The 21,549-nt window shown below is 55.6% G+C and overlaps 1 protein-coding gene across 1 annotated transcript in view; it reads right to left on the reverse strand.

Annotated features, from left to right (window-relative positions):
• The window catches only part of LOC113983062, a 62,409-nt gene that overhangs the window by 9,995 nt on the left and 30,865 nt on the right, over positions 1-21,549 (reverse strand). Inside the window, 1 exon segment of the mRNA XM_039387306.1 lies at positions 9,327-9,385. Within this exon segment, the coding sequence (XP_039243240.1) occupies positions 9,327-9,385 (59 nt within the window).

Here is a 21,549-nt window from a genome sequence, read left to right on the forward strand (position 1 = left end):
CAGTGCTCCAGGTGTGGACCTGTGAGTGCCAAATTGAAGGCAACCATCTCTTTTCTTGACCTGCTGGCTACAACCTTACCAGTAAACCCAGCCAGTCTCCATCACAGCAAGGGTGCACTGGTGACTCATGTTCAAGCTCACAGCCCCCACATCCTTTTCTGCAACCTTCCTGCACCCAGTGCTCCCAAATTCAGCACAAAGAGCCCCAAAGCTGTGTGCCTGCTCCCCATGACGCCACGCAGAAAAGCTATTTTAGAAATGCCTTAGAGTTGCAAAAAAATGGTATTGAGCTCATTTCTCTAAGCAGGAAATTCAAGTGCCTCAATTACTTGCAGTGCAATCATCCAGAATTCAGAGGCACAGAAAAAAAAAAATACAAGGGCTGTAATCTAAAAACACCCAAAAATAACTTCTCGCAGTGGAAAAGGCACACAGCTGATGGCCAGACCTGGCTGTTTTCCATGACTATAGGATGGGGCTGTGAGTCACAGCTGTGAATCACTGATTCAACACAAGGCAGCCTGCCCTGCCCTGCTTCCCTTTCCTGGGGTGGGCAGACCCCAGAACCCCCCCTTCTCACACTGCTCCCCACTCAGCTGCAGCCTTGGATGCTGCTGCAGGGAGCCTGCCCGGAATGGGAGGGCTGATTCCTATGGAAATGACTCCAAGGACTCGCTGTTTTTAATACAAATGCCATTGACTCAATAGGGTGGTGTTTTTTTTTCTAAAAACCCATCCCCCATGGGATAGATTTTTTTTTCTCTGTTCAGTTCTACTCCACACTTCAAAGCTCAGAAAAGAGCTGGCTTTCATTTTTGGGAATGCTTCCAGCGTAGCCAGAGCTGGAGAGGAGGAATCAAATCCATATTTGAGACAAACCCAGGGGTGCAGCATCTTAAGGGGCTCAGGGCATGGTGGAGACAGAGCTGTGTCAGCAGAGGCAGGTACAGCCCAGGCACGACCTGCACATGCCTTCAATAAAATGGCTACATGGAAATCAGGGAACACTGAGACAAAAGGCCCTGACACAGCCCCACTGCATCATCCTGCATCCCAACACTGCCCCATTACTGAGGGCTCTCACAAGCACCCCCCTGATGGGTGCACCTGGGTGATTTGCTGATCATCTATTTTGCAGCACCCTCAGCCATCAGGTCCCTTTTTATCTTCCACTTCCAGCAGGGAGTTATTCCACTTTGGGCACGGAATTATTCATTTCCTTGCAGGGTTGCCATGGAGCTCGTCACTATGGCAGCCAAAGGCCTTGCAAACATTTATTTGCACAACCGCCCCATGGATTCCTGAAAAATTGTTTTCCTTGCTCTGCAGCTGGTAACACGAGCCCGTAGCAGTGCCACAACAAACTGGAAAAGTTTATTCATGCCAGAGCAGTGCTGTAAGAGCCCTAAGGGACGCAGGGGGCAGCTCAGTGCCCTGCAGACCAGACCCTGGCACTCTGAGACGTCTGGCAGGGCTGTGGGCAGTGCTCGGGCTGGGGATTTTCCCGGGACACCCTCAGCATCCTCCCTCCTCTCTTATTTGGGGCTGTCTGGCTCCTATGGCAGTGGCTCTCCAGCCAGCCCCTCCCAAACCCCACGAGAAGCTGCTCCCAGGCTTCCCCACTCCAGGGAGGGGTGACTGGGATTTACTTCTCCTCCCCGTCTCTCCCCTTTTCACTCCCATTTGCACCCCAGCTCCGGATGCTGCTCCCACCCTCCCATCACCTCCCCCAGACATCCTGCCCTCCCCTTCTCATCCAGTTCCCAGAGCCAGAGGTACATTCAAGCCCATTCCTCCAGCCCCATTCCCAGGCAGTACCTGCTCCCCCCAGGCTGCCCCCCTGTCAAAGCCCCCCTGCACTGCTCTTTCCTCTCTCCCAGCTTCCTCCAAGCTGTCCCCATCCCCCCCTGCTGCCTCCCACACACAGCTCCAGCCGGAGGCAGCAGCAGCAGTAAAATCTCAGCCTGCGTGTTCCCAGGCTGGCCAAGTGACAAGTGAGAGGGAACAGCCCCGGCCCTGCCGGTGCTCAGCCTGAGCTGCACTCAAGGCATGTGGGGACACAGCCCCTGGCTGGGGACACAGCCCCAGCGAGCATCCCTCTGTCCTGCTTCCCATGGCAGCATCCCACAGCCCACCACCCTCCCCCAGCCTCTGAAAAAAACGGAGTCAGCTCCAAAATTGCCCCAGTTTCCCGTCCTTTTCCCTTCCCTGACAGAGGATGCTGCCAGCCCTTCCCCCCCCCCGCTCCCCCGGCTCCACACATTCCCATCCACTTCTGTAATGCAACTACAGGGGCTGGAGAGAGCCTGGAGGAGGCCCAGCTTTAAGATCGTGACTTTGCAAAGATGGGACTGAAAATGTTAGCGGGGAAGTGTGTGTGTGTGTGTGTGTGGGGGGAATATTTCCAGCCTCCTAAAGCACTGCAGAGTCTTTACTTCCAGCCAGTGGAGCTGCTGGGATGTACCTGCTCTGCTGGATGGAGGCAGAACAAAAGCCCACAATGTCTCTAAAAGGAGGACTAAAGCAGGGTCCCCCTCCTGGAGTCTCTTCTAGCCCTCCTGAAGGAGATGGAGCTGAGATCAGTCATTATTTCCTCTGGGCCATCCTACAGCCACCAGTGTCCCAAACCCGCCAGGAAGGATATTTTGAGAAATTCTTTGGAAAGGTTGTTGTGCCTGTTTGTTGGATCCACCGGCTCTGCAGCCGGCCATGGCACGTGCTCAGCTGTGCAGGAAGCAGATGGAGGGAGAAAAATTAAACTAATACATGTAGCACCTGTTAAATTACCTAAAATAGCATTTCTATGCATAATACCCCGATGATGAAACTCCTGATATTCTGAGGGCTCTCCAGAATGAGAAATGCATCCCAACTGCTTGGATATTTCCCTTTCTCCATAAAAGATTTTACAGCTTTTGCCCCACTTGGCAGGATCTGGATGGCTCAGACTTCAATGGCCATGACAAATGCAGATAAAGGGATTATGGGCCCAGGATGGTCAATGAGGGAAAGAAACAAAGGGAAGAAACACTCAGCTGAAAAGGGCTACGTGATGTAGAAAGAAGCCCAAATACTGAATCTGCTGAGATTTGGGCTGTTAATAGACAAAAGGGTGGAGCCTGCACACAGGAGTGCTCACAGGTGGTATGGGGGACCAGCTCTGTGGTCCCTTGAATGTGGAAGGGGAGCTGAGGTTTGGACCAGGACATATCACCACAAAAGCTTTAGCTTCCAGTCCCAGGATCAGCTCAGCTCCGTAGGAAGAGGGGGAAGGAGAGCAGTTATCCAGAGACAAGTCCTGCTCCCAGCATCAAAACAGCTCCTGCCTGTTCCAGCACCCCAAGTCCACTCCAACGCTGCACCACGAGGCTGCAGCCCCTGCTCAGACCAAAGCCAGGCTCTGAGCAGCCTCACAGTCCTTTAAAGCAGCTTTTTCTCCGCAGTGTTTGACAGGAAACCCCAGTCACAAAATCACAAAATTGTTTAGGCTGGAAAAGTCCTCTAAGATTGAGTTCAACCATTAACCCAGCACTGCCAAGGCCACCACTAAACCTTGTCCCCAGATAAATCCCTCCAGGGATGGTGACTCACCACTGCCCTGGGCAGCTGTGCCAGTGCCTGACCACCCTTTCAGGGAAGAAACTTTCCCTAATATCCAACCTAAACCCTCCCTGGTGCAACTTGAGGCCATTCCCTCTTGTCCTGTTGCTTGTTACCTGCAAGAAGAGACCAACCCCCACCTGGCTGCACTCTCCTGTCAGAGAGTTTTAAAGAATTATAAGGTCTCCCCTGAGCCTCCTTTTCTCCAGGCTGAGCACCTCCAGCTCCCTCAGCTGCTCCTGATGCTCTAGACCCATCCCCAGCTCTGTTCCCTTCTCTGGACATGCTCCAGCACCTCAAAACAATGACCCTCTGAGTGGTCTTCAACCTTTCCTGTTTCAGGACCCACCTTTCCTGTTTCAGGACCCACCAAACTTGACAGATACAACCATCTGGCTGTTGTTTCTGTGGCTCCCTCCGAGCTGTTTGCTGAGCAAGTCACACAAACAGGCTGGGGGCTGCATCATCAGGCACGAACAACCACTTCAAATACTCCCCAAAAAGGCAAGTTCTCTCCCAGGCTCCCCAGGACCTGACAAAAGCTGGTGATTTGAGCTCCACAGCCCCAGAGGCTTTGGCAGGGGGGAAAACCCTCCCCTCAGAGCCGAGCTCCTTCACTGGCACGACTCCTCCTGCACTCAGAGATCCACAGCCCCACAAAGCACAGCAGCTCTCAATCTTAGGAGAGCACTGTCAGTTGGATTATGGCTCTTCCCCCAAATGACCTCAAAGGGATCTCCAGAGGCTGCTGTGATTTTTCAGGCTGCAGGGCTCCACTCACACCTTCCCAAGGCCTTGGGGTGGCAGTTTAGAGCAGCCCCACACTCCACATGCTGCAGGAGCTGGGGAGGAGTCACTAAACACTCAACACTGAACAGGCAGGCAAAAACAACCCAGTCAGAAGAAGCAGGAATTTCAGCCCAAAGACCTTTCTAATTCACCAGCAAGACATGTGGGACCACACCAGGCAAAGCAAATACCACTGCTGGCTTCAACCCTTGGGTGCATTTGGGATGGAAACCTGAGGATTATAATTAATTCCTAAACTTCCCACAGTGGCCATTCTCTCTGCTGCTCCTCTTGCCCCCCACAATGAGAAGCTGCAGCTTGTCCAGCACCTCTGCCTGGCATGTGCCCTGACATGTTTCCACGTGTTTTCCATGAATGAGCAGAAGGTAAAGGGTTCAGTGTTTACCTGGACAGCCCCACTGGTGGCCCTGTGCATGTGCCTTGGAGTAAACATTTCGCTTGCTGCTGGCTCCACTAGAACACAACACAAACTCACAGCTTAAATTCCTAGAGGTTTACAACACCCACAGACATCCCTGTGGCTCCTGGGTTAGCAAGTGTTTATTTTTAGGAAGGATGTGGGTAAAGCCTGCAGTTGTGGCCAGTTGTCTCTGTGCTGGGTATCCACCCCCGTGCTGTGTAAGCCCACGAACATCCGTGTCTCCCTCTGTCTCATCCTCTGGTTCCAGTTGCTGCCTGCTCTGTGATGTCCCACCCAGACATGTAGGACATCCTGCGCACCCCAAAACCACACCACAATCCCCCCCTTGGTGTTACTTGCTTTGAGCCCCAAGAATGCTCCTGAGAGCTTCTTGGGACGCCTTTACTCCCCTCCCTGTCTCCCAGCACACAGGGGCAGGCTGTGGTTAGTCCTGCAAGACCAGCTCCTGGAGTTCTTGCATGAAAACAAAATAAAGAATGAAAAAAAAATCCCTCTTTTCCTTCCTGACTCTCCTGTGGGCACTGCTGCAGCACCTCCACTATCAGCCCCAAACCCCTTGGGCGTGGGGGGGAATGATGGATGGGGTCAGACAAAGCAGCTGAGATGCTGCTTAATGAGCAAGTGAAGTGAACATCACTATTGGCTGTGTTCAGCCTGGGAGGGGAAGCCTGGCCAGCAACAGCTTTGGGAAGCATTAACAAAGGGAGATTCAGGATTGGAGAAGATAAAGTAGAAGGGGGTGTGAAATGGCACTCTGTATCTGCTTTACATGCTTTGCTCCTCCCTCCCCGGGGGTTGCTAGGGATATTCACACAGCTTCCCACCTCCTGGTGAGTCCCCTGCCACAGTCTCTGGGGTGTCTTCTGCCCGGGGTCTCCTTCCAGCCTGTCCATACAGCCCAGAATCGTCCTCACTCCTCCCACAAGATGCCCAGGACATACCGGCTCTTCCCACCCTCCTGTGCCCACCTGTGAGCGACACAGAGCCCTCCCCACTCCTCCAGGAAGGAAATCCTGACTTCAGCCAGGTGTTTTCCTGAACAAACCATCACACAGAGATCAAAACAAAGAGCAGCTGGCATCAGGCAAGCACCATGAATGTGCCAGGCACAAAAAAACCAAACCAAAACACAACAAGGTACCAGTCTCTGTGTTCTCCCCCATACACGATCCCCCCTCCTCACAGGGAAATCCCACACTGCTGATCCCACAGGGATATCCTGCCACGATGCTGGACTGTACATTTACTCCTCATTGGACAATTCATTGTTGTAATCTCCACTTCAGCCACTGATCTGATTTGTCTGGGAGTGGCATCTGCTGCTCGGAATCAGCCTGGATTCATTTACATTTGCCCAGTGACAGCACGGGTGCTTTGTTTTCTTAGAAAACAAAACATGAGCATCATTAAATTAATCTATCCTCCTGTTTTTCCCAAACAAGATTAATTCAGAATTGCTTTGCTCAGGTCTGCCTCCCCACCACATTTTCAGAGCAGACTGTCTGAGCTCCTATTTCCTGAGCATGTGCACCAGAGCTCCCCTCCCGCGTTTCAGAACAAAGAGCAGATTCCCTTTGTTGTCCCGTAGCAACAACGTTCCAGATCAAGAGCCAGTCCCTGTCTTACTGAGCTTTCCCTGTTCTGCCTGGTTCCAGGTGCTCAGAGACATGTGGGATTTGTTTTGATGGGCAGGGCTGTGCTAAGACAGGATTGTTTCTTCTCCAGCTCCCATGGAGACAGCAAGGGAGAAATCCCAACATGGGTTTAAGCTTGCTTTCTGGCTTAGGGTCAGCGCTGGACTCCCTCTGGGATCCATCCAAACCACTGGCCTAAGCTGCTGTGTTTGTATTGCTGTTTAATTTGGGTCAAATAGAGTTAAGAGCACATCCCACTTTTTTTCCTTTTCAGCTAAGAGGTGGGCTGTGTTCCCCAAGCTCCCAGCAGAGCCCTGTAGTTCAGAGAGCTCTTGGTGCTTCAGAGGTTCACCTGTCAGCAGGAGAAGCAGTTGTACAGGATTTAACAGAGAGCAACAGGCTCAGGCAGCTGCCCTTGCCCCCTCTTTAATAACTGTACTACCAACCAGAGCCTGGGGAATTCACACAGCAGGCATCAAAACACTGGGAAGAGCATGGGAAGAGCACAAAGGGGAGTGGGCTGCTTTCCAGGATTTGCCTGTTTGATCACTAGAGAGATGTCAGGGCTGGACATTGAACATATGGGAGCACTTTCTATTTCCATCCTTTAGTACTGTCCCACAGGTTTAGACTAAAAACATCCCCTTGATTTAACTTATAACAGGATGAAAGGAACCGGGGAAAAAACATCAGCAAGAGCTGTTTCGCTGCAGATGGGGACACAGGCAAGTGGGAAAACCAGCAGGGATTCAAATCCACTGAGTTTTTTCAGTTTTTCAGCACCAGCCTGTGCCTGGGCAAAGTCTCTTTCCAAACCCAGGGGTCTAGCCCGTGCTATGGGATCCCCTGCCACAACAGGCACTGACAGGGGGCTCTGAGCTCTAGGGGAAGGCGTCCCTGCCCACGGCAGGGCAAAGAATGACATGAGCTTTAAGGTCCCTTTCCAACCCAAATAATTCTGTGATTCCAAGAGCAGCTGTTTCAGGGACTATCATGGGCACCCAGGGGTAACATCATGGCTCATGCACCAGAACTAACACGCCATGATAGTTCAGCTCCCCACAAACAGTCTGAGGCTGCCTCTCCTCCTGTCCCCTCTCTTCCCACTCCACATGCTGCTGCTCCCACTTAGGAAGGGGATGGAGCTTGTAAAGAGCTCCAGGCAGAGGCTGGGAGCTGGGGTGAGTGTCACTGTCCCACGACCTGAGGAAAGGCCCCTGTCACTGAGCTGAGGAAGTCTGGACTGCATCAGCTCTGTGCCTGGAAGAGCCCCGGCAGGATGCTGGAAGAGGGAGCAGGAGAGCTTGCTCTGGTGGGGCTCATTTACTGCCTTCTCATAACAAAACTATTACAGCAGCCGTGGTGCACTTCTGCATTAACAGGGCTTTGTTAATTGGCATCTGAACTGGAGCGGAAATGGTTAGAAAGATTTTCCTTGATTAAAATGTTGTCACTGATGGGGAATTCAACAGACCTCTGAGAAAACTCTTCCAGCCATAGCTTTGTTTTAAAGTCCATGGCTGGTTTCTAGCACGAGCACTTTATCTAATTACATCAAACCCTCACTCCATTTTAGCTTTATCAGCTAGAAGAGCCTAATAGCAAAGTTTAATCACTTCAACAAGTTGGCTACAGCAATCTCTTAATTTTCTGATAAGCCAAATTATTGAGCCAGACCCAGGGAAAGACTCAGACAGAACCAGCCGCTGCAGATGTTTAACTGCAAGCTCTGACACCAAAATCCAGGACCCAACACTTCCACGACACTTTTTAAACCTCCATGGGAGCTGCCCAAGTGGCCACCAGGAATGACAAAGCACAGAGACACACTGCCTGACCCAGTCAGACAAGGAAGCACATCATCCAAATTTACTCCCAAGGGTATAATCTTTGGGTATGCCCCAAAAGATATAACCTTTTCACATATAAATTATCCTGGAGCCACCTCCTTACGCACAATAACCTCTGGTTGGGGTATTCATGGAGGAAGGTGGACTCCCAGTTCAAGTTCTTCCTTATCCTCATGGTACTGAAGGGAGTTCATCCTCTGAAGAGGAGCCCTGGCCCTGCTTATGAACCAGGAGGGAAGATGGGAGAGGCAAAGAACATTTGGTTGTCAGTGGCCTCTCACTGTGGCCCAAGACAAGCAAACTGTTGGGCCAGAGGCAAGACAGGAATGCTTACTTGGGAGGCAGGTCTCTGCTCTGCTGCTGGGGCTTCTCATCCTTTCTGACCTCACACACACCTCACAGAGAGGTGGTGGAGTCTCCCTCCCTGGAGATATTCCAGAACTGTCAGGACACAGTCCTGTGCCATGTGTTCTAGGATGACCCTGCCTGAGCAGGGAGGCTGGGCCAGGTGACCCCCTGTGGCCCCTTCCACCCTGACCCATTCTGTGATTCTGGGAATACACTTCAGCAGCACAGAGCTCAAGGCTCCAGGACTGGTAAGGGGAGTGATTTCCAGGGATTTGCAGTGGCCTCTGTGCAAGGAGAGGAATTAAGAATTTGGACTCAGAATCTAGTTTACATGCTCAAAATCTGCTTTAGAGAAGAGGCCTTTCTCTGTGAAACATATTTTCTAGTCCTTTAACCATCCCACAACTTCACCTGGAGTTTCCTCCAGTTCCTGACTGTCCTCCTTGAGGTGTAGACACCAAACCCAGACACACCATTGCCAACAACAGCTGTCACACCCCACCACACACAGCTGACACAGGAGCAGCTCCATTTCTGACTCTATCAATGACAGGGGACACCCATTCTCAGAGCTGCCAGTCAGGGACTTTCCATCACTGGAAGTGGCACACACAAAGGAAAGAAACCTTCACCCCACACAAAAATGGAGAAAGAGGCACTTACCCACTTGTTCCAGGTCTCTGGGTCTGAGAGAAGCGCCAGTCTGTGTTGGGCTGAGCTTGCTGCAGAGAAAAATAAGAGTTTTAATACCTCCATTCTTTCCTTTGAAAAATGAAAGCGAGCTGATCCTGGATTATTTCAGTCTGGAATATCAGCATGTTCCTTCCAAGTGAAGCAAATCAATTAGAACAAAGAGAAAGCTCCCCCCTCCCTCTTTCTTGAGTATTTCTGAACCAGCATGAATACTGAAAAGCATGACAAAAACTGTTCAGAGAATGATCTTCCAAAGCAGCTCAGGAAACCAGGCTGTGAAAGAAATGAAGCATGAAATAAACTGATAAGGGCATCAATTCAGCAGGACCAGTGGTACCACAGTAATGAGCTTGGAGGAGGAAGGGGGGGGGTGGGGGTGGCAGAGTTAATTGATACTGAGGAAGATGCTTTTAATGCTCTAAGGTAAAATGGCAACAGACCTTTTTAATCTCTCCTCCTTCTGTCCTTAAAAAAGCCTGCCTGAGATCTTATTTTCATACATTGTATTTGAATGACTTTTCCTAGATGCTGTGGCCTTGGAGCACGACAATATTTTTCTATCCACAGAGAAAAGAATGAACTTCCGACAGTAAGAGGAAAAAGCATTATTTGTTTAGGAGGCACAATAACCTTCAGACACAACAGCACACTTTGTAACCTCATTAAGAAGCCCCCGTATCACTTTCTGCCCATGTTATTTTACCACCAGACAATGAACATTCTGTAAATAAGGAAGGACATGGAGTATGCTTGCTTATTCCTGTTTGAATTACGCCTTTGTGGAAAACACTAAATAACAGAGCTGTTTTCTGTCTGGAAAACACACACTTCCGAAAATCATAATGAACTCTTAATTAAATAATTAAATAATAATAATTAAATCTTGATTAACTCCAGAGTGATGACATACTACCTGGAAAGGACAACACTTCCCTCAGCTATTTTAGGAATGAGCCGTTCACAGTCCACACAATGGAACATCAGTTTTATGGGATTATTCTGCTTGTACATGCAATTACTAAGGCAAAGTGAAGACAGGGCAGAGCTGACCTAGATTTTTTATTTAGTAGATGTGCTTTTATTAATTTCTCTGCAGCTTTGATGATCCTCATGAAAGAAGATATTAGAATAAATTACTCCCCTGAAATAGATGCCCCAGTGGTCCCCAAGCCGCATGCAAATGAAGCTGTTTAAATACTTGCCCTCCAGATTTCAGATACACATTTTTGCACACGCTGACACACAATCCTGCACTAAAGAAGCCCTTCCCAATCCATATTTTGAGTTCCTGTTGTAATTACCATTTTCAAATTTAGGGCAGGCATTTGTGACACAAAATTGCGTTACTTTTTATACCCCCAAGTTATAAAAGCCACAGCTAAACACAGTCACCTACATCTATATTTAGGCATCTGAGTACAAGTAGCTCAAGTTTTCAAAGCTTGCCGCTGCCTCAGCCTCTGCAAGCCCAAGGGCACATAAGGTTACCAGGATCTTTGTGAATAATGCCACTACTGACATTTCAGTAGTTCAGTGCTGAATAGTGAATTCAGCCCCTTGCTCAAGCTGAAAAATGATCCCTTGCTGGGGCACAGTCAGTAATTAATAACACTTGGAGGTTAAGAAATGAGAAATTTCTACAGTGCATCTCTAAAACTGAGCAAAAGAAACACTGACAGACTTTTCTTCCAGGTAACATCTCCCCTGTCATGGTTTGTATGCTGTGCAGAACAAAGGGGTTAAATGGAATCAAGAAGTTAATCCCCCCCCCCCAAAGCATGTCCCTGATCACGCTAAGAATCACTTCAAAAAGAAATGAGTACGAACGGGGCCAAGAGGAAACTCTCCACTGCCACAAACACGCTGTCTTTGATTCTACAGTGCTGCTCAGCCCCGTCCCCCAGCTCCACCGAGCCCAGCCAAAACTTTCACCTGCCACCTCCCAGGAGGTGACGGTGACACACATTCCCCGAGGCCACTTTCTTAGGAGGAAGGGCAGACAGAGAAGAGCCAGCTGGCCTGGATATTACAGACTGTTGCACTTAGCAGAGAGGACAGTAAGAAACACCCATCTCTTACCCCATCGCAGGGACTCGCTAAGGTGCTGGTCACCTGCTCATAGGCAGCCACGGTCTCCGCAGTGCTAGAATGGCTGAAAGGCTTTACAAAGAGGAAATCGCTCTGCTCAGACATGGGCGAGAAACAAGAGGTGTAATTCTGTGCCTGGGAGGTCAAACCCGCTCCTCCCACGTCCAGGTACTTGATGAAGCCATCTGGCTTCATCTGCCCTCGGAAATGGGAGGCGGGCTTGCGGCCAGTCCCCCGGCAGCAACCCGCCAAGGTCCAGCTGGCACTGCCAGCTTTGAGACACCGGGCAGCCACCAGAGCAAACATCACGCAGGACACAAGGGAAATGGACACCAAGGAGATGATGAGGTAAAGCGTTAGGTTGGTATCCTTGGGAGAAGACTGCGGGAGGTCCAAGGACTTGGAGAAGTCCTGCACGCTGTTTTCCTCCGGAGAAATGACTATTACCACGGAGGCCGAGAGGGACGGTGTGCCATTGTCCCTCACTTCGACCACCAGCCTGTGGGAATCTTCTGACTCCCTGAGAGCCTGTGCAAGCCTTATCTCTCCAGAGCGGCGTTCCACTTGGAAAGGCAAAGCCTCAGCCGTCTCCTGCAGCTGGTAGGACAGCCAGGCATTATGGCCACTATCAGCATCAACTGCTACAACTTTGGTGACCAGATAGCCAGGCTCTGCCAAGGCCGGGATGGCCTGGTGGAAGGCAGAGCCCTTGGGGACAGAGGGATAGACAATGTTGGGAGCATTGTCGTTCTCATCCAGGACGAACACATGGACCACAGCAGTGCTACTCAGCACAGGAGACCCAGCATCCTTCACCTGCACAGGCACCTGGAACACCTTGTCCTGTTCGTAATCCAGAGCTCGCACGGTGTAGATGGTGCCGTTGTCCTGGTCTATTCGGAAGTAGGTTGAGACGGGTACATCCTGCATCCCGTTATCCAGGATGGAGTAAGACAGCTTGGCATTGCTACCCTCATCAGGATCAGATGCTGACACTGAAAAGACAGACGTTCCAGGAAGGGAGTTCTCCTGAACGTGAGCTGTATCAAAAGGGCTGGAGAAGTTCGGGGCGTTATCGTTCACGTCAGCAATGCGGAGGTAAAAGGTTTTTTGTGTGGCCCTCTGGGGGGACCCAGAATCCACAGCCCTCACTGTGATGTTGTATCCACTGGCCTTCTCCCGATCAAGGGGACCACTTGTGACCAGTGAGAAATGCTCTTTAAAAGATGACACCAGTTTAAACGGGAGTTCTTTTGCTATCTGCAGACGGACCTGCCCATTGTCACCAGAATCGCTGTCCTTCACACCGATGAGGGCAATCACAGTGCCTGGGGTTGCATCCTCCTGCACTGGGCTGGAGACAGAGGTCAGCACAATCTCTGGGCTGTTATCATTGATATCAATTAACTCCACTCGCAGGTGACAGTGGCCTTCCATGGCTGGGGATCCCTTGTCCCTGGCTCGAACTGCAATCTCATAAGCACTGGATTCCTCATAATCCAGCAGGGCTTTGGTTCTGATCTCCCCTGTCCGGGGATCTAAGGAGAACAGCTTGGTGAATTTACCAGGTGCGTTATTGCTGGTTTTGAATGAATATTCCACATCCCCGTTGGGACCTTCATCCAGGTCGGTGACATTCAACTTGGTGACCAGAGTGCCCACTGGCACATTCTCCTCCAGATGTACCTTGGATACGGGTGGGTCACAGACAGGAGGGTTGTCATTTGCATCCAGGATATGGATGGTAACCTTGGCAGTGCCAGATTTCACTGGATTCCCTCCATCCAGGGCTGTCAGTGTTAGATGATGAACAGGCACTTTCTCTCTATCCAGTGCTTTTTCAAGTACAATCTCAGGCATTTTAACACCATCCCCTCTCACATTGATGCTCAGGGCAAAATGCTTGCTGGGGCTGAGCTCATAGGTGGAGATGGAGTTGGAGCCCATATCCGGGTCTTCTGCTACCTCCAAGGGTAGCCGAGTCCCAGGGTTGGCCACCTCAGTGATCTCCAGCACCACCTCCGGCTTGGGGAACTGGGGCGCGTTGTCGTTCACGTCGAGGACGTCCACCTCAACACGGTGGAGCTGGAGGGGATTCTCCATGACGAGTTGGAGGTGCAGGGAGCACGTGGGGCTCTGCCCACACAGTGCCTCCCGGTCCAGCCTGCTGTCGAGGAGCAGCACGCCAGCCGCCAGGTCCACCTGGAAGTGCCGCTGCCCACCCTCGCTCACCAGGCGCAGGTTGCGGGCGGCCAGGCTCCGCACCTCCACCCCTAGGTCCTTGGCCAGGTCGCCCACAGAGAAGCCCGGCTCTCGATCCTCGGGCACGGAGTAGTGGAGCTGGGCGCAGCTGGGAGCCGCCAAGCAGGAGAGAGCTGCGAGCAGCAGCGGGAGCTGCCATGGCAAACTCCGTCCCGCGAGCATCCCGTGCCGGGTGTGCGAACGGAGCCGCGCGGAGCGGAGCGGCGGCGGCTCCGCGCAGCCTCCCCCGCCTCCCCGCCCCCGCTGCCGGCCCCGGCCGCCGGAACCCCCGCGCCCCGGGGGGGTCCGAGCGGGCTGTGCAGGGAGGAAGCCGCCGCCGGAGCCGCCGGAGCCGGACAGGGAAGGATGGAGGGGGCGGGGGGGGGGGCGAGCGCAGCCCGGCCGGATGAACCGCTTCTCGGTACGCAAAGACACACAAAGTCGGCGAGCGGAGGGGATGGACCGAGTGACAGTTTTACGTCTCTCCACAGCCCCCTCCTCCTCCTCCTCCTCCTTTTTCTCTCCCTCCTCCTCCCCTTCTCCTTCTCACCGCCTTCCCCAAAATACGCACGGCGTAGCCCCCCCCTTCCCCCGCCGCCGCCACTCCGCCCCCGCAGCGCCGGGAGGGCGCCGGGGACTCCCGGCAGCGGGAACCCCGCTCCGCCCTGCCCGGCTGCTGGCAGAGGGCACCGGCCGCACCCCCTGCCCAAAGCCGGCTGGGGTCCCGCATCCCGAGCCGGCTCGGTGCCGAGCCCCGCACACACTGAGGCTGCGGTCAGGCTGGAGAACACACTCCCAATCTCACCTCGCTGTACAGGGGAGGAGGATCCGCGGAGGGTTTCACAAACATGAACTCGCTGATATCCGAGACCGGCGAGAAGCAGGAGCGGTAACGCGGGGCGGGGGGAGCTGTTGCTGTCACCTGCACGCCCATCACGGTGTCCCCTTGCTTAGGCTCATAGTGCAAGTGCCCAAAAATGTGGCTGGGAGGGGGCTGAAGCGTGTTCACGCTCTCCACGCAGCAGCCCTGGTTGGCAGGTGCAGAGCCCCGCCGGAGGCACCGTACGCCCAGCACTGCCAGTCCCACCAGCGAGACGGTGGAGATGAGCACTAGGGATACAATCAGGTAAAGCGTGATAGTGGGCAATCCCCCACCGTCAGCAGCCCGACCCTCGGAGCCCTGCAGGGCCTCTGGACCCTTCTCCTCCACCAGCACCACCAGTGTGACGGCTGTGGAGAGTGGGGGCTCCCCGGCGTCCCGGACCACCACCAGCAGTTCGTGCGCAGAGGCGTCCGTGTCCTGCAGAGCCCGCGTGAGCCGGACCTCCCCGGAGCGCAGGGCCACGCTGAAAAGCCCCAGGTCTGTGGCTTCCACGAGGTGGTAGGATAGCCAGGCATTGCGCCCCGAGTCCGCATCTATTGCCACCACCTTGGTGATGAGAGCAGGAGGGGCGATGGAGGGGGAAATTCGGAACTGAGCAGCGGAGTCCTCCCCAGCCCTGGGGAAATGCACCTGTGGGGCATTGTCGTTCTGGTCCACTATAAAAACATGAACCAGCGTCCTGTTCCTCAGGGCCGGGGAGCCACCATCAGAGACCTCCACGTGGAACTGGAGATAGGTGGTTTGCTCATAGTCAAAAGGGAGCTTGGCAGTGACCTGCCCACTCGTGGGATGTATGGAGAGGTAGCGAGTAGGATCCAGGCCTGGATCTGTCCCACCAGCTCGCAGGATAGAGTAGGAGAGGCGGGAATTCTGCTCGGAGTCAGGGTCAGCAGCAGAGACCGTAACCAGCACGCTGCCCACTGGATTGTTTTCTGCCACCAGCACTTCATAGGATGCTTGCTCAAACTGGGGAGCGTTGTCGTTGACATCTGTCAGGGTGATTGGCAAGATGGTGTGGCGGGAGAGTGGGGGATTGCCCAAGTCCGAGGCAGAGACGGTGACATTGTAGTAGGCAACATGTTCCCGGTCCAAACGGGTGCTGGTTAGCAGCGAGTACTGGTGCTCGTAGTCCTTGCGCAGCTGGAAGGGAAGATCCGGAGACACGTGGCACAGGACCTTGCCCTGCTCCCCAGAGTCCCTGTCTCTGACGTGTATCACAGCCACCACTGTGCCCGGCAGGGCGTCCTCACTCAGGGAGCTGGAGAAGGAGGTAAGAATGACCTCGGGTGCGTTGTCATTCACATCAGTGACTTCCACCACCACGCTGCAGTGCTCCTCCATCGTGGGCGACCCCATGTCCTTGGCCTCCACTTCGATCTCGTACACCGTCGCCTCCTCGAAGTCCAGGTTGCCCTGGACGCGAATCTCCCCAGTTTGCTCATCGATGGCGAAGATCTGGCGTAAGGCAGCCGAGTTGTGGCTGCTGAGGGAGTAGCGGATGTCTCCGTTGGGTCCTTCGTCCACATCGGTGGCATTTAACTTCACCACGAGGGTGCCCAGCGGCGAGTTCTCCACCAAGCGGGCTCCATAGGATGGTCTGTCAAAGACAGGGTGGTTGTCATTGGCATCCAGGACCTGAATAGTGATGCGTATCTTGCTGGACTGTGGGGGAGAGCCCCCGTCTTCAGCAGTCAGGACCAAGTGATGGAAAGCTCTGAATTCCCGATCCAGGGCCCGCTCCAACACCAGCTCAGGGAACTTCCCACCATCAGTGCGCGCCTTCACGTTGAGGTTGAAGTTGTCATTGGCACTCAGGTGATAGGTCTGCAAGGTGTTGGTGCCCACGTCAGGGTCCTGGGCAGGCTGGATGGGGAAGCGGGCACCCAGAGACGCCAGCTCGTAGATGCGCAGGGAAACCTCCTCACTGGGGAACTCCGGGGGGTTGTCATTGATATCCAGGATCTCCACCTCAATGCGGTAAAACTCCACTGGGTTCTCGATGGCAAGTTTCAAGTGGAGGAAGCAGCGTGAGTTCTGCCCGCAGAGCTGCTCCCGGTCTATCCGCTCGCTGACCATTATAACACCGGTGTTCACGTTGACAGAGAAGTACTGGGAATCCGAATCTGACAGTACCTGCAGATTAGCTGCCGCCAGCTTCGCCACATCGGTGCCCAGGTCCTTCGCGATATTGCCCACAAAGGCACCCCGGGTGAGCTCCTCCGGGATGCTGTACCGGATCTGAGCGGAGGAGCTGTGCAAGAACAAACAGAAGGAGAAGACACGCGGCAGCCCCAGGGACCGGCGCGCCTGCCCTGCCCTCGGCATCCTTGCCGGGTGGCCGGCCGGGCAGCGATGCCCTCCGCGCCGGGGGCCGCGCTCAGCGCTCGCCGCTCCCATTCATTGTTTGGGGCGGACGCGGCTCGGCGGGGCGGGGGCGCGCCGGGGCCCGGCGCAGCCGCGCCGCCATTGGCTGCGGGCGCCGCGCCGCCCTCCAATGGGCGCGCCGCTCTGCCCGGACAGCAACACGGCGGCCAATCACGGCCCGCGGGCCGTTGCCGCGCGCCGCGAACCCGCGCGGCGGCTCCGCGCGCTCGGCGGGGCCGCGACCCCGCGCCCGCTCACCTGGGCGCGCTCCCGCGGCCGCTCACCTGGGCGCGCTCCCGCGGCGCGCCGCCGGCCGGCAGGACCGCCCAGGGGCCGCTCACCTGGGCGCGCTCCCGCAGCGTACCGCGGGCCGGCAGGACAGACCCGGGGCCGCTCACCTGGGCGCGCTCCCGCAGCGTGCCGCCGGCCGGCAGGAGAGCCCCGCGCTCCCTCGGCAAGGTCGCGGAGGGTGGGCAAGGCCGCAGGAAGGTGAAGTCGCTCCCCTCGGAGCCCTGGGAGAAGCAGGTGCTGTAGCACTGGGACTGGGTGTCAGTGGGTCGCAGCGTGACCTCCATGTACTTGAGGGTGCCGTCGGAGCTGAGCTGGAGCTTGGGGCTGGAGTGCTTGAAGAAGTCCCGGGAGGGCGACTCGCTGAGCCAGCAGCAGCAGTAGGGTGAGACGGCGGCGCGGCCCCTGCGCCGGAGGCACCTGGCGGCCAGGACGGTGACAGTGGCCAGTGCCACCGTGCTAACGGCTGCCAGCGCGATGATCAGGTAGAGGGTCAGGTCCGGCTTCTCCTTGGCACCAGCCAGGAAGTCCCGAGGCTTGTAGCTCTCCTCCGGGGCTGCCTCCTCCAGGGCCACAGTGATGGTGGCGGTGGTGGAGAGCGGTGGGTCGCCGTTGTCCGTCACCTGGACAACGAGCTGCTGCACTGCCATGTCGGTGTCCTGGAAGGCACGTGCCGTCCGCACCTCCCCGGTGTGCAGAGACATGTGGAACAAGGAGGGGTCGGTGGACTGTGGCAACAGCCGGTACGAGAGCCAGGCATTGTACCCGGCATCCGCATCCACCGCTGTCACCTTGGTGACCAGGGAGCCCGGTGGGGCAGACAGCGGGACCCTCTGGGGTGCCGAGACATCGCTGTCACTGGCAGGGTGCAGGATGGTGGGGGGGTGGTCATTCTGGTCCAGCACAAAGATGTAGACAGTAACATTGGCATGGAGGGGGGGGGACCCCGAGTCCCGCACGGCCACAGAGACCGGCAGAACCTGCAGCTGCTCAAAGTCAAAGGTGCTCTGAGCGTAGAGGTTGCCATTGTCAGGGTTGATGTGGACGAAGGAAGAGATGGGGGAACCCTGCACTTGGCCACTCACTATGGAGTAAACAAGCCGGGAATTATCCCCATCGTCAGGGTCTGAGGCAGAGACAGTGCACAGCAGGGAGCCAGGCGGGTTGTTCTCCTCGAGAAAGGCATCGTAGGAGGGCTGCAAGAAGCGTGGGGGGTTGTCATTCACATCAGATATATTGAGGAGCAGTGTGAGTGTTGTGGTGAGGGCAGGAGACCCACCATCCCGGGCGATCAGCACCACTCGGTACTGTGAGGTGGACTCTCGGTCCAGGCTCTCCCGGGTGACCAGGGAGAAGTGGTTCTGAAGGGACCTGATGGCAAAAGGCACATCAGGGGAGATCTGCAAGCTCACATCCCCATTGGCCCCTGAGTCTCGGTCCCGGACATTGAAGAGCCCCACGACAGTCTCTGGTGGGGTGTCTTCTGGCACCGGATTCAGCAGGGAGGTGAGCAGCACCTCTGGGGGGTTGTCATTGGCATCCTCCACTTGCACCTGCAGAACACAATTGCCCTCCATCTCTGGGACCCCTCCGTCATGGGCTCGCACATAGATCTCATAGAAAGGTGATTCCTCAAAGTCCAGGGCCCCACTCACCCGGACCTCACCACTGTGGGGATCCAGGGAGAAGAGCCTCCGCACCGAGTCGGAGGTGTGAACCCCGAAGGAGTACTGTGTCTCCCCATTGGGACCCTCGTCGGGGTCAGACGCGTTGATCCGGAGGAGCAGGGCCCCCACAGGTGTGTTTTCCGGGACTCGCACCTTGTACGTGGTGCGGTCACAGGTGGGAGCGTTGTCATTGACATCCAGGACCAGGACTGTTATCTGTGCCGTGCCCGAGCGGGCTGGGCTTCCCCCGTCCACGGCCGTCAGCACCAGCTGCAGTTCTGGCTGCTCCTCCCGGTCCAGGGCACGCTCCAGCACCAGCTCCGGGAAGAGTTTGCCATCCGGCTGCTGCTTGACGTCCAGGGAGAAGTGGGAGTTCGGGCTCAGCCTGTAGGAGCTCACAGCATTAGTGCCCACATCGGGGTCCTGAGCACTCTCGAGGGGGAAGCGCGCGGCCACCGTGGCAGACTCGGCGATGCGCAGGGTGCGCTGAGCGGTGGGGAAGCTCGGGGAGTTGTCGTTCACATCCAGGATCTCCACTTCCAGGCGGAAGAGCTGCAGGGGGTTCTCCGTCAGCACCTGCACCGACAGCACGCAGCTGGCAGCTGCTCCGCACAGACGCTCCCGGTCCAGCCGCTGGCTCACCACCAGCATGCCGCTGTCCAGGCGCACGGCGAAGTGGCGCGAGCTCTCCTCGGAGCCCAGGCGCAGCCTGCGACCCGGCAGCTCCTCCACCTTCAAGCCCAGGTCCCGGGCCATGTTCCCCACCACAGTTCCCACCTCTGACTCCTCAACCACCGCGTAGTGGATCTGCCCGGAGACCCGGCCCCAGCCGCAGAGCAAAAACAAACTCAGTACTTGCCATTTCCAGGCGGGTCGCTGGAGGCTGACACTCTCCATGTCCGTGCGCGTCTGGCCCGGGACACAGCAGGCACTGAGGAACTGCGATAAAATCCCTGGGTCTCTCTTCCACGGCTTGGAAAACAGCTCCGGGGCTCCGGCAGGCTGCGGCTCCGGCTGTCAGCCTCCGAGCAGAGGGGGTGGGCTGGGGGAGGGGAACTGAATCACAGCCCCAGCGCGGAGGTGGGAGGGAGGGGGGTTGGGGGGAGAAGCAGATTTCCCCCCCTCGCTTCAGATCAGCACCCAATTGGCCGAGAGCTCCGTCCCCTCTCGGCCAGCAGTGGCTCCGGAGGTGAGGGAAGCAGGGGCCTGAGCCGGCAACAGCGGGGCTGCCACCCCCGGCCTCCCCTCTGCCAGCCTGACTCACTTGCTCCGACAGCTCGCTTTGCGTTCACAGGGAAACTGCACGTCCTGGCAGCCTGGAAGCTAGGTACAAACCCTCCCTGTGTGCTCCCCCTTCCACAATGGGGGCTTCACATCGTGCCCACACACAAAGGGCAGCTGTCAGGAACGCACGCCAAAGGACTTTTCATGCCTGATGAAAAGGTGCTTGTTAGAGCCCTGAGGTGCCAAGGGCTCTTCTCCCACCCCTCTTCTCCCCCCCAGCTAATGCTTTGGCTGCTGCCTGCACCCCATCATTGCCTCTCTGAGTGAGGCATCACTGGCACCAGTACCACCACCAGCCAGGAGACTTTGCACTGAAACAGGGATGCCCACCCCTGCCAGCCCACCTGAGGGAGTGGGAGGCTGAAGGTGGGAAGGCAAAGACAGGTGAGCCATTCAATGCCAGAGTACAACTGCTCCCAAAGCACACCTGACTGGAACCCCTTCCTCACCCTGGGACGAGGAAGAGATAAGTCTTCACAGTACCCAAATCACTGCAAATAGATAGAGCCAGACAACAAGGCCACTAGAACACCACTGAATCACAACACCAGGTCAGGATGTCAGACTGGGAAGGAGGCCCAAGCCTCCCCCCTGGCAGACACACATACTGACATTCTGCAGCAGACACGGCTTTGCAGCCCTGCAATCTGAGGACAAAAGCAGAGGTCTCGGCCTCCCCAGAGGGGAGCAAACCGTAATTGCCTCCTCTCCCTGTCACTGAGGATGATGGCAAGCTGCAGGGTGTTAACTCAGCTCACATCCCTGCAGAAGCCTTGTGCAGTCATAGAATCATAGAATGGCCTGGGTTGGAAGGGACCTGAAAGACCATCTAATTACAACCCCCTGCCATAGGCAGGGACACCTTCCACTAGACCAGCTTGCTCAGAGCTCTGTCTAACCTGGCCTTAAATACTTCCAGGGATGGGGCAGCCACAGCTTCTCTTTACAATCTCTCCCAGGGCCTCACCACCCTCCCAGTAAAGAATTTATTCCTAATGTCTAATCTAAAGATTCTCTGTCAGCTTGAAACCATTCCCTCATGTCCTGTCACTCCATGCTCTTGTAAAAAGTCTCTCTCCACCTTTCTGTCCCTGGTGCATCCACCTTTCTGTCCCTGGTGCACTGAAGGCCACCCTGCCCTCTCTTGGGTGCACACAGACCCTGGGGTCTGGGGTCTGCAGTGGTGTGGCAGGCAGGGGTCCTGCCTGGGACCCTGCCTGCCCCCACCACCTGGGCACCAAAGGGACCTGAGGGAACAGGTGAGAGAGGCTGAGGGGACCGGTGCCTGGGACAGTGGACGGTGACAGGGACACCATCCCTCTGGCAAGGACAGACACGGTGGAGGTGCTGCTTCCGAGGGTCCTCCCTCCCCTCTGCA

This window comes from Pipra filicauda, unplaced genomic scaffold, assembly GCF_003945595.2.
Source record: "Pipra filicauda isolate LSUMZ 115617 unplaced genomic scaffold, ASM394559v2 scaffold551_size315643_pilon, whole genome shotgun sequence".
In the NCBI taxonomy this organism is placed as follows: domain Eukaryota; kingdom Metazoa; phylum Chordata; class Aves; order Passeriformes; family Pipridae; genus Pipra; species Pipra filicauda.